A 13,128-nucleotide genomic window follows, 5' to 3' on the forward strand; every position below is an offset into this window, starting at 1 on the left:
CACACAAATTATATTTATATTTAAATAATTATATTTAAGAAGGACACCTTAAAAAATACAATAATAAGTTTTGAGGTCATGTAATAAAGAAAGAGTTTTTCTCCCGTATATTAATTTAAACCCACCCTGAAAACAGAGGCACAGAAGCGTATCCTTTCAGAAGCTACTAATATCTAGATTAAATCATGAGGTAATAAATCAATAAGGTACAAAGAACAGCATTCAGGTACAATCACAGAGACAGCTTTTGTACCTTTTCTCCTGAAAGTATAATAAACACCACCAGCCCAAAGAACTGTAACGAATCACACATTTATTAAACACACATGATAACAATCATAATAAAAAGCAGCAGCAAAGACACCGTTAATAAACTGGAGATGTGATGCGTGTCTTAATTAACACATTTAATTATAGCAGGTTTACATTTGACAGTTTTTATTGAATGTGTGTGTTTTTGAGTAAATGTAGATATTTAGTGTAGAATTACAGCACTTGATTTCTCTCAACATGGCAACCCCAGAGCTGTCGGTCAGTACATGAGAAACCTGAGAAGTTATCTACTAAATGAAAAAGTAATGTGCGATGAAAAACACGAGCGATTCGCATGTGATGTGTGTGCAGACCCCCGAGGTCTCTATGTGATCAGTGTGGAGGAAAGCTCAGAAGAAGAGCTCTCGGCTGACGGAGGAGAGCCGGAGAACGACGGAAGGAGCGAGAGGACTCTTCTTCTGAACGTCCGTCCAGCGCAGACGTAGACGATGGGCTTCAGGCAGCAGTGGATTAATGCCGTGGTTTCCACACACCGCTTGGCAAGAGTCAGATTACCATACCACTCGCAGGAGACCAGGTAGTGCTCCGTCTGCAGGAACTCGAGGAACGTGACGATGTTGTAGGGAGTCCAGAAGAAGAAATAAAGGGCCAGCACGGCCAGCAGGAGTCTGACCACGCTCCGCTTTCCTTCTGGTTTCCCGAGGATCCGGCAGAAGCAGAAGCCGGTGATCATCAGAGGGAGAACCAAGCTCAGGACGTTCAGGTACAGCACCGACATCCAGGCTGCGCCTTCGGGGAATTCGGTTACGCAGGACTTCTTGTGCTCGTTCTCTCGGACTCTTGCGAACACGATGTGAGGGAGAGACACGAACAGGCTGAGCGTCCAGACGAACAGAGCCAGGGCCGCTTTCACAGGCCACTTCCTGGAACAGATGCTGCGCTCGTAGAAGACGATGACGTATCGCTCCAGCGCGGCGAGGACCGAGAAGAAGACGCCGCTGTAGAGAGCCGTCGTGAAGAGAGCGGTGACGGAGCCACACGCCAGCGGGCCGAACCTCCAGCGGTCCACGTCGCTGTGAGCCCGCGCCGGCAGACACGACAGGAACAGCAGGTCGGACACGGACAGGCCCAGAAAACACACGTCTGTCAGACTCCATCTGTGACGGGATCTGAGCAGGACCCACAGGACCAGAGCGTTCCCCGACAAACCCACCAGCAGAACCGTGCTGTAGAGGACGGGCCGGACGCTGTCGCCCCACAGCCCTGTGTTTCTGTCCTCGCAGGGGGTCAGCGTCTCCGACCACTCATAGTAATCCCTGTAGTCTGCTGCTGGAGGACACACACACACACACACACAGTTACTTCATCCACACCAGCACTAACCACTTCCTAGTGACCTCGAAGACCTCTGTTAGATGTTCAGGTGTGTTTGATGAGGTCCGGAGCTGCCTGTCCCTGTCCTACAGAACCTACAACACACCCCTACAAGACTAACAATACACTCAGTAACAGCGTCGTGTTTAACTACAGCCAAAAGACATTCTTAAATCAAGAAGGATTTCCTAGACAAGTAAAACGATTGTCTTGAAAGTTTTTACGCAGAACAAGCAAAAGTATTTGTCAATGAGTTAAACCCAAATTTTCCAAAAAATCTTGAATCCTTCGGGATGTTTGTCTAGAAACAAGACAAAAAAGGTTTAGGCTAGAAAAGCATTTTTTGCAGTGCTATACATACAGTACAGTAATAACTAGAAACATGCACAAAACATTAAAGTGTGTGTGTGTGTGAGGCATATAAGGACACAAATGTGTATAATAACACAGGTATTAGAAGGAGAAGGTGATTTATGGGGACATTACCTCATGTGCACAGTTTTTGAAACTCTTATAATCACACAAAGTGAGTTTTTTAATCCAATAATGTGAGTAGTTTCCTGTCAGGTGTAGAACAATAACACAGAGTCTGTACAGAATAAAAACATTACACCTATAAAGAGTCAAAAAACACATCTGTGTGTGTGTGTGTGTGTGTGTGTGTGTGTGTGTGTGTGTGTGTGTGTGTGTGTGTGTGTGTGTGTGTGTGTGTGTGTGTGTGTGTGTGTGTGTGTGTGTGTAGAGTCTTAACATTAGTTAGCATTTTTTTTATTTACATCTAAAAGTGAAGTAATTAAATCAATGGAAGTAGGAACTGAGTTTAACTAAAGAATAGAGAACACTTATTTCCTGTGACTTCTCTGTCAATCATTCCTTCACTAATCTTTAGTAAGGTAGTTGTTAGGTTTATGTAGGACCCAACAAAAACAGAACATTCCTCTAAAGCTTTGGTTATTAAAAAAACTTTCCATCATGGCTCTTTTGGGTTATTAGTTTGCAACCATAGAATAACGTTCTCACAACATTGCAGGGTGGTTACTTAAAAAACCTATACAGAACGTTCCCTCGAGGTTATTCTAAGGTTATTTTATAACTCTGTAAAACTAGGAAACTAACAGAACATTTCTAGAAAACTAGCAGATGTTTTTGTGCATTGACCTGAAATTTGTTTAAAATACAGAAATTTGACAAATCAAAACACATTTTAGACATTAAAGTCAGGGTTAAGCATATAGTGATAATATTATTTACTGCACTGCTACAGTTATGAGAGTAAATGTGATTTCAGAAGGATTTGATACCTGAAGATACCTTCATGCCTGTGCTGATATCATACTTTAAGTCTTTTATTTGCTTATTTAATTGTTTGTTTTAATATCTGCGAATAAATGTCATATTTTCTAGCATATTTTTACTTGCTGCTGAATAAATGTACTGCCCCGTAATGCACAAAGAATCTTGTTCAATCGTACTTATGATAGTTGATGTGCTCAGATAGTTTTCTGTATTAATTAATTAAACTATGCATAAAATCAAGATGGTTTTATGATCAGGCGTCCTGTTCATTGATTAAAGGTTAAAATAACGTTAAAATAACGATGTTCTGGGAACAGAGAAGATGTTATATAATCATCTCGTGTCTGAATTCAGATCATAATAATAGACTACTTTTTAATATCCGGTTGTTTAGAGTTCAGTGAAGACTGTAGACAGAGTTAAAATGAAAGTGAAACTGAACGAGTATATCGGTTTATTTTAAAGTAAATATGTGGATAATATCAGTTAAACTCCGTGTAATGAAGCTGTGTGTTAATGATATCAGTCTGTTGTTTGATAAAAGCTGAGTTGATGTTTAAGAAACTCACGAGACGCAGGAAATCACCTGAGGTCGATCTACCTGGTTGCCATGACAACCCCGCCGCCGCCGAGAGATATATACAAGAATATAGAGATATAAAAAAGAAAAGAAAAGAAGAAGAGAGTGTCCTACCAGCTCCAGTCCCCGGCTCCTCGGTCATGTCTCCGTGTGTCTCGAGAATCTGCCTGATTTACAAAACCGGAAAACCCCCGGACTCCGGGAAAACACACACACACACACACACACACACACACACACACACACACACACACACACACACACACACACACACACACACACACACACACACACACACACACACACACACACACACACACACACACACACACACACACACACACACACACACACCGCTTTACAAAACACAAGATGATAAAAATGAACAGGAAAAGAAGTGCCACAGTTCACACTGAAATAAAAGAATACATAAAACACCTTTATCCACTTAGGCAGGATCTGCACATAAACGCGGGATAATATCATCATTATATAAAGCGTGTCTATCAGAAGAACATCAGAAATCATCATCAGACGCTTTAATCTGCATAAAGATGAAACGACACAGCTTTTTATGATGATAGAAACACAAGCATGAATGTCTCAAGAAAGCAGAGCTATAGTTGAAATATGTTTTAGACGCCAGTGTGCATATCTATGATTTACTGCTTCAGACATATTGCTTTATAAAACTCATTTAGCCTGTTTAAGTTAGGCTACTGTTTGCAAAAAAAATTAAAAATAAGATTAATGCATTGGCATTTTATGTTGTGCGTTTAAATATCACGTGGGAAATGCAATTGCTAATTTAAAACAATGAGCGATAACTGAAGTCTCGCGCGGTTTCCCGCGTCACCGTCCTCGGGTTCCGATTTAGAACGCGGCCGCTGTGACGTCACGGCTCACTGTCCAATAGAAGGCGGCCGCGGCGAGTCACTGATTCTTTTGATTCTGACACACTCTCGAGGAGAAGAACAGCGAGACGGATGGAGAACGCTTCTGAGTCCCTTCTGTCCTGGAGAGAGGAACTTAATAACCTGGTCCGAAATCCCCCGAGAGAGAAACCTGGACCTAAACACGTGACGTGGGCGGACCTGAGCGAAGCGTGGCCCTCGGAGCCCGAACCCGTCTCCGGACGGCCCAAGAGCTGCATGAAGGTCTCTAAAACAAACTTTGACTGTAAAAGAGAGCCTCACTGCAGTCTCCGGAGCCCATCGAGGCCGTTCCCCTCGCCCTGGAGAGATACGGTGAGGAGCAGGGTGAAGGCCCCCAGAGCTCCTGAGAGACCAGTGCTGTCCCGTCTGAGGGACGTGTCCTCCAGCGCTCCCAGAGCCCTCCTCAGCTCCTTCCTGAAGCTCACTGAGACCAAATGGGAGGAGCTGGCTGAGACGGGGACGTTCCTGGTGGAGCCTGTCGAGGGCCCGGAGCCCGGGAGGGTGGCCTGGCCCGATACGCCCATGATCCAGAGACATTACACGCCTACCGTGGAGAGAAACCTCCAGGAGATACTCCAACAGACCTTGAGAGAAGCAGATCAGCTGCGAGAGACGGCCCTCGTCAAACCTGGACGCTCTCGCTGGAGAAGGTGTGAGATCTGGCTGAAGGAGAAAGTCCTGGGCCGTCCCACGCCTAAGAAGAGCTGCCTAAAACAAACCGGGGCCGGGCCCTCACCGAGAGCCGCAGGGGTCAGGTACTTCACCTCCCTTCAGAGAGAGATACCCGCTCCAGCTGAGCTCTACACGGAGATCAGAAGCATCACGTCCTTCACTGAACACACTCAGACAACCAGCAGATAACTAGGAGTCCATCTGAAAAAAAGGTGCAAGAGATGGGTCTTCCTCAAAACAAGCAGAAGAAGCATTAATAAAATATAAAAAAATATATAAGAATTATTCTATGTGTAATTTTGGTCACACACACACACACACACATATAATTATAGAAATAGTAAAAAAAAATATTCAAATGTAATTAAAAGAGAATCGAGGGCATTCAACAACTGTTGAGATTTCTGTATAAATATAGACTAATAATAAATAAATGAAAATAGACTACTTAAAATGTAAAAAAATATAAAATACAGTATAATAAATAAAATATCAAATTAAAATGAATGGGCTTGTCTTACTGTTTTCTATAGGATGAAAACTCAAAGTGTGTTATTTTTCTTTTTTAATGTGTGACAGTTTCCTCATAAGATGTTAAGATTATGTTGATAATTCATCATTTCTTTTTGGACTGTGTTTAAATTCATGTCACAGCAGTGATCTGGAGGATATCATACATTTCATTACTCTTCTGGTGTTTCTGAAGAAAAAACACCTGGACACTTGGATTCAGATCTTTAATATTCATGCTGTTTGAGTTCTGTCTCACACACACACACACACGCACACACACTCTCTCTCATACACTCTCTCTCACACACACACACGCACACACACTCTCTCACACACACTCTCTCACACACACACACTCACTCTCACACACACACACACACACTCACTCTCTCACACACACACACACACACACACTCTCTCTCTCTCTCTCACACACACACACACACTCTCTCTCTCTCACACACACACACTCACTCTCTCACACACACACACACACTCTCTCACATCACACACACTCGCTCACACACACACACGCACACACTCTCTCATACACTCACACACACAGACACACACTCACTCTCTCACACACACACACACACACTCTCTCTCTCTCACACACACAGACACACACTCACTCTCTCACACACACACACACACACACACTCTCTCTCTCTCACACACACACACACACACACACACACACACACTCTCTCTCTCTCTCTCACACACACACACACACACACACACACACACACACTCTCTCTCACTCACACACACACACACACACACACACACACACGTGTAGATAAGTCAGTTTTATTGCTGAAATCATGGCGTCCCTCGGAGACACACAAAGCTTCAGGACGCTTTGTCTCTTTCTCTCATATAAACTCATGCAGGTTCTAAAAGTTCTCAAAATCTCGCTCTTGTTAAAAAGATGATTTGGTAGAGTTCAGTGATGTCTGACGTTGGTGACGTTGGAGCTGCCTGAAGACCGAGCCGCGTCACGGTTTGAAACAGTTCTGGAGAAGCGGAGAGATGTTCTGCTGGACTCTTCTCTCAGCTGACGTTCTTCATTAAACTCTTTCTGAAGGGGACTTCAGTTCAACACGAGATCAACCGAAACCCAGTTCTACTTCAAATGATGAAAAAACCCCAAAAACAAAACATTGTGCATATCATTAAGAGTGCATGCAGAATATGACCGTAGCTTCATCCTCTGAGATAAGAACAGCTTGATCTACTGATGTAACTAAACTAGTAGTGTGTCCCTCAATGGTTTACGGTGAAGCTAACCAACATCTTTCCATCAGGACTTTCACGTAAGAACCGAGCAGACGCTCAAGAATGAACTACAGAAGAACGATCACAGTCTGTCAGCGATGTCTCAACCTGTCTGGTAGAATTAAAGCATCTCGTTTATTAAAGGATGAAAAAGTCATTTGTGATTCCAGTAAACACAGTGAGAGGCTGTTAAAATCTATACAACTTATAATAAAATCATATAAAACAAAGAAGACAAACATGAATAAAATAAAGAGCTTCAGGACATTTGCTGACAGGCATCACAAGAACGCAAAACAAGCATGCCAAAGATGTGAAGCTCCTCCAGAGAAACGTATAAAAATAACTTAAAACACCGATAATCCACACGCATCCATGAAACGAGTCTCAGGCCCTGATGAGTAAAGCTCTTCACGCAGACGTCACAGTTTTCTGCAGGAGTCGATGGATGAAGGTGAATCCTGTAAACAGCTCCGAGACGCAGTCAGTGCAATAGTGCTCCACCGAGCCGGAGATCCGGACGCTAGGGCCGGTGAAACCTGCCACACAGCAACATTAAACATCTCCTCACACATCTTTAGAGTATCAAGTCATTCACGAACACAGAAACAGTCCAAAGCATCGTGAAGAACGTGATTTGAACAACTCTTCTGCATCCTCTGATTCCAGACTTTCCAAAAGGTTTCATTTCGGCCGAATTAACATCAAATCTGACTTTTAGATTAAAGAACACTTTGAGATGACTTTGACGTCATGAAATCATGATATTAAACATTATATTTCCCAAACAGGGACTGTGATAAAAAAAACTAATAACTAATCGACTGCTTTTAAAACCAGAAGTATATAGTTTTCCCCTGTGACACTTACCTGACACCAGAGAGCAGTGAACCGTCTGAATGACAAATATACTTTATTACAACTGTATACAAGCAAAATTATTTATCTGAAAGGAAAATATAAGACCCAATGGAACCCATTTAAGAAAAACCAATATACTATAAATCATTTTCACAATCTGAGGACATAAACCAGATGTAACGAGTCTGTCCGTATTCTTCATAGACTGGAAATACTGAGGAAGAACCTTACTTTGTGTTTTTTTGTGTTTTGACATCTCATAATGCTGAATATGAGACTAGAACCACCACTAGGTGGCAGCAAGTAACTGCTTTAATGAGTGAATCACTGAATCTTTTCATTTGTTCAAAAAGACCGAATCATTCAGGAACGAGCAGGTGACTCACGGCTCATTGAATCATTTGTTCTTAAATAATCAAAACACATTAAACACATGAATACAGGTTCAAAATATCACTTAAAGGGATAGTTCACACAAAATGGAAAACTGACCGGATCTATTCAGTCACCTTCTGTGTGTTTAGAAGAAAGTGATGACAGAAGAGTGATTTTTGGGTGAACCGTCCCTTTAATATGAAGTGACTGGTTGCATGCATCAGTTGAATGAGCTGCTTCACCTGGTCAGATGACGGCTGGACTCATGCACCTCCATCTCAGTGCTCTTGAAATCATTCAGCTCTTTCCTGATGGCGGCCTGCGGCGAGACACACACACACACACACACACACACACACACACACACACACACATGACTCCAGCTGTCTAAAGAGGCTCAAACACAGCACGCTTCAGCCCCGTTTAAATCCTCGCCCGTCCCTTCGTTTATGTAACACAGCATCGTTGCGTAACACGAGCTCAGAGTTTTCCTCTGAACAGGTTCACGTGTCGCTCGATCACTGAAGCGTGAGTCACCTGATACTCGTTCAATCACTTCTACTCATTTCATTAGAAAACACCACAACGGTGCCTAACACGTGACGGAAAGTGTTTTGTTTATTAACATTTATTAATATTAATGCAAACTTCCAACAAAATAAATCGTATGCAACTCGAGATCCGCAAATATTTGGGCATTATTCAAATTTGAATATTAAAAGTAAAATAATTTCAAATGACATGAGCCAATATTTCATTCACAACATAGATAACATAAATGTTTAAACTGAGAAGATTTTGAGCCCAGAATGATCTGGTTTCTAATCCGATGTCAGAATAGTTGTGGCAGGGTCATGTTCATCACGGTGTAGCGTCTCCTCTTCTTTTAATACAGTCTGAAGACGTCTGGGCATCGAGGTTATGAGTTTCTGGAGTTGGGTTCCTTCTTGTCTGATATAGGTTTCCAGCTGCTGAAGAGTTGGTGGTTTGAGATATTTTTAATGATGCTCCAGATGTTCTCTACAGGTGAAAGATCTGGACTCTTCTTCTATGAAGTCATGCTGTTGTAATATCTGCAGGATGTGGTTTAGTATTGTCCTTCTGAAACACACCAGACCTTCCCTGAAATAGACGTCATCCGGAGGGGAGCATATGTTCCTCTAAAACCTTTATATACCTTTCAGCATTCATAGTGTCTTCTTCCAGAACATGAAGCTGCTCAGATGCAGTATACACTTATACACCTCCATACCATCAGAGATACTGCTTCTGAACTCAACTGAAACACACTGAAGATCTCTTCTTTAGCTCAGAGGACAGTCTGTTCATTAGAACAAGAATATGAGGTTTGGACCAAAAAACACTCTTCACTTTGAGTCTTGATGATGTTCACACACGTCTGAGCTTTAGTTGTCTTCTGCAGACGGCTCTGAGGACTGTGTTTCTGGAAGTTCATCTGTTCATGTCTGACAGAATCATGTGATGAGTGTCTGAGACCTGAAGACCACGAGCGTCAAAGATCTTCAGCCTCGTCTCTTACACAGAGATTTCAGCAGTTTCTCTAAATCTGAAGATTGGCAAAGCCTTTGCAGTTTGATCTTGAGGAGCGTTGTTGAAGTTTTTGCACACTTTGACAGATTGAAGAGACTCTGTCCGTCTTCTGAGAGACTCTTCCTCTCGGAGACATCACTTTTAGATCTAATCATGTTACAGACCTGATGTCAATTAACTTAATTAGTTGCTAGATGTTCTCCCAGCTGAATCTTTCAGAATGTCTCGCTTTTTGCCAAATTTTTTGAGACCCTTAGCAGGCATCAAATTTGAAATAAGCTCATTTAGTGGATAAAAGTGTTTTATTCAGTTTATTCTAGTGTGAATAAAATATTCGTTTATGTGGTTGAAAAATCATCCCAACATTTGCATTTCCAATCTGCATCATCAGTCCACACACACTTGCCTTGTCAGCCGCCGTGAGTCTCGTCCAGGGTTTGTCTGTGCGTCTGTCGTAGTCCTGAGCGTCTGCCACCTCCACGTAATCACAGAAGCGGATCAGGATCCTCGCTCGCCGCAGATCCTCCACTGTGGGCCTCTGACTCAGCTGACACACACACACACACTCAGCATGAACCTACACGCTCACACACACACACACACACACTCACTCACTCCCATCATACCTTGCGTGAGAGCCGGCATCTGATCTCTCTCTTCTCCTCCATCTGCTCCTGCTCATTACGAGCTGTGGGTCAGAGGTCAAAGGTTAGAGGTGTTGAGTTCACGTGCACATCTTCACAACAGAACAGAGTGCATCATGGGAAGTGAACTCTGGAAGTGTCTCACGTTTAAGGATGTTCCTCTGCTCCAGCTCTTCAGCCGTCGGTCTCTGGCTCAGTCTCCTGTTCAACACACACACACACACACACACACACACACACACACACACACACACACACACACACACACACACACACACACACACACACACACACACACACACACACACACTATTTACAAACCCGTTCTTCCATAACTTACACTGCTCTACAGTCTTTCCCAGCAGGTTGCTTCTAAACCACATCAGAGAGACATCTGTATAGTGTGTGTTTGTGAAATGTACTTATTCTGTAAACATGTTAACGTTTTTAACTTTCGATCACTTTGCAAATGAGGCAATTCTCTAATAAAACATAAAAGAATGCATTTATTTCAACTAAAATCACTGAGCAAGTGTGAGCAAGTGTGTGTGAGTGCAGGGTGTACGTGTGTTTGTGAGAGTGTGTGTGAGCATGTGTGTGTGTGTGCGTGTATGTGTGTGTGTGAGAGCACAGTGTGTGTGTGTGTGTGTGTGTGTGTGTGTGTGTGTGTGTGTACCGTGTGAGTTTGGTGCCGATGAGCTGTCTGGACTGCAGTCTCTCTTCATCTGTCTGTACAGGTAAGATGTTCTTCTCCTGTAGTTCTCTCTGAGACGGTCTGTTACTCAGCTTCACCGCCAGAGAGTCCTTCCTCAGGATCTTCAGTGCCAGTGAGTCTGAACACACACACACACACACACACACACACACGAGCACAGCCTGCCTCAGTACAAAAACACAAATCAATGATTCTGCTGTAACCCATCCTTACTAACCAGCAAACACAAACACTTTCAAGACTAACTTGTAAAGAGCGAATCATCGTCGTCCTCATCTTCATCCTCCTCCTCGTCCTCCTCCTGCTCTTCATCCTTATACATGCTGGGCAGGTCCTCGTAGTCAGACTCGTTGGGGATGTTCTCTTTGTCATCGTCGCAGTCGATGGCCGCGGCCGGGAGAGGAGCGCTGTAGTGACCGCTGTGAACCGCAGAGCTGCAGGAACAACACACCGCCGGTCACTCCTCAGACACACACTCCCTCCCCGAACATCACTCAGAAACATTCAGTGACTCATTCATACAGCCTCCTCTAACACACACACACACACACACACACACACACAGACACACAGACAGACAGACAGACACACACACAGACACACACACACAGACAGACACACACAGAGACACACACAGAGACACACACACACAGACAGACACACACAGAGACACAGACAGACACACACAGACAGACAGACACACACAGACAGACACACAGACAGACACACACACACACACACAGACAGACACACAGACAGACACACACAGACAGACACACAGACAGACACACAGACAGACACACACACACAGACAGACACACAGACAGACACACACACACACAGACAGACACACACACACACAGACAGACACACACACACACACAGACAGACACACACACACACACACAGACAGACACACAGACAGACACACACACACACACACAGACAGACACACACAGAGACACACACAGAGACACACACAGAGACACACACAGAGACACACACACACAGACAGACACACACACACACAGACAGACACACACACACACACACAGACAGACAGACACACACACACACACAGACAGACACACACACACACACACAGACAGACACACAGACAGACACACACACACACACACAGACAGACACACACAGAGACACACACACACACAGCTCATTGGAAATATGTTCCTCTATGCATCTTCAAACTCAAAAACACACATATATATAGAAATCACTGCAGCTTCCAGGTGAAATGAACACAAGGCATATATTGGCCTGGTTTCACGGACTGGGTTCAGACTAACTAAACTAGCGTTCAGCAAAGCAGCTCAAATCTTCACAGAAGGTTAAGGGTCACGGCTGCATCAACAAATGGTTTGTGTGTCACGCCTGCATTACTTTACACTACCGGTTAGTTTAGGCTTGGGTTTGGTTTCGGCAGGAAGGTTATTTTTACAAAACCACAGAGAGACGCTCGGCTGAAAAACATGCGTGAAGCAACGCAATAAAAACCTGGCCAAGGAAAAAATATGCACAATAAAAACCAAGGCATACAGCATTGGTTTTTGCAGAAACGTCATCACAAGCAGATATTTTTAAACACAGTCTACTCCGTGATAATACTGCACTGCATTTAAAAGATGGAGAAGCGGACATCCCTTCGATTATTCTTTTACAATGACCAGAAAAATCTTTGACGGTATGTTAAAGTCATGTGATACAGTCTTTACCGATTACTAGCACAATGTTAGGTAACTTGCTTTTTTAGCAAGTAGTCTCTGTTTTTGCTCGGTGTCACATACACAGGAAATAATTCCCAGTGAACGACTCATTCCTCAAAACCCTGAGATCTGAACCGCAGTGTGAATGCATTCATGTCCCCTCCGAGCCGCTTCAGTAAGTGTGTGAGCTCTGGGTCAGAGAGTTTCTCTACCGCTGGTTAACTGGGTCAGGGAGCTCCAGGAATACTCTGGCTCTGCTTCAGCCCCCTCTCTCTGGATCCATCAGACCATCTTGTTGATTACAACAAAAACATATATATATATATATATA

At 43.4% G+C, this 13,128-nt stretch overlaps 2 protein-coding genes across 5 annotated transcripts in view; both read right to left on the reverse strand.

The window, feature by feature from the left end:
- Window positions 1-296: 296 nt before the first annotated feature.
- Window positions 297-3,812, reverse strand: LOC122332435 (C-C chemokine receptor type 4-like). Of its 2 annotated transcripts, none has more exons than XM_043229744.1 (2): window positions 3,638-3,812; window positions 297-1,599 (listed from the first exon to the last, which is right to left on the reverse strand). In XM_043229744.1, exons 1-2 carry the CDS (start codon window positions 3,663-3,665, stop codon window positions 638-640), a joined length of 990 nt encoding a protein of 329 aa, XP_043085679.1. In that variant the 5' UTR covers window positions 3,666-3,812; the 3' UTR covers window positions 297-637. The 2 variants fall into 2 exon arrangements, with proteins under 2 accessions (XP_043085679.1, XP_043085678.1); XM_043229743.1 differs by having other exon boundaries at window positions 297-1,602.
- A 2,631-nt stretch (window positions 3,813-6,443) lies between these two features.
- Window positions 6,444-13,128, reverse strand: part of LOC122332444 (phosphatase and actin regulator 1) — a 27,896-nt gene continuing 21,211 nt past the window's right edge. For all 3 annotated transcript variants that reach the window (XM_043229752.1, XM_043229751.1, XM_043229753.1), the window contains exons 7-13: window positions 11,320-11,507; window positions 11,035-11,191; window positions 10,504-10,559; window positions 10,341-10,402; window positions 10,121-10,261; window positions 8,406-8,482; window positions 6,444-7,466 (exon numbers count right to left, since the gene is read on the reverse strand). In XM_043229752.1, coding sequence (XP_043085687.1) covers window positions 7,451-7,466; window positions 8,406-8,482; window positions 10,121-10,261; window positions 10,341-10,402; window positions 10,504-10,559; window positions 11,035-11,191; window positions 11,320-11,507 — 697 coding nt within the window. In that variant the 3' untranslated portion in view covers window positions 6,444-7,450. The remainder of the gene's footprint in view (window positions 7,467-8,405; window positions 8,483-10,120; window positions 10,262-10,340; window positions 10,403-10,503; window positions 10,560-11,034; window positions 11,192-11,319; window positions 11,508-13,128) is intronic.

The sequence above is a fragment of the Puntigrus tetrazona genome, unplaced genomic scaffold (genome assembly GCF_018831695.1).
Source record: "Puntigrus tetrazona isolate hp1 unplaced genomic scaffold, ASM1883169v1 S000000079, whole genome shotgun sequence".
Classification (NCBI taxonomy): domain Eukaryota; kingdom Metazoa; phylum Chordata; class Actinopteri; order Cypriniformes; family Cyprinidae; genus Puntigrus; species Puntigrus tetrazona.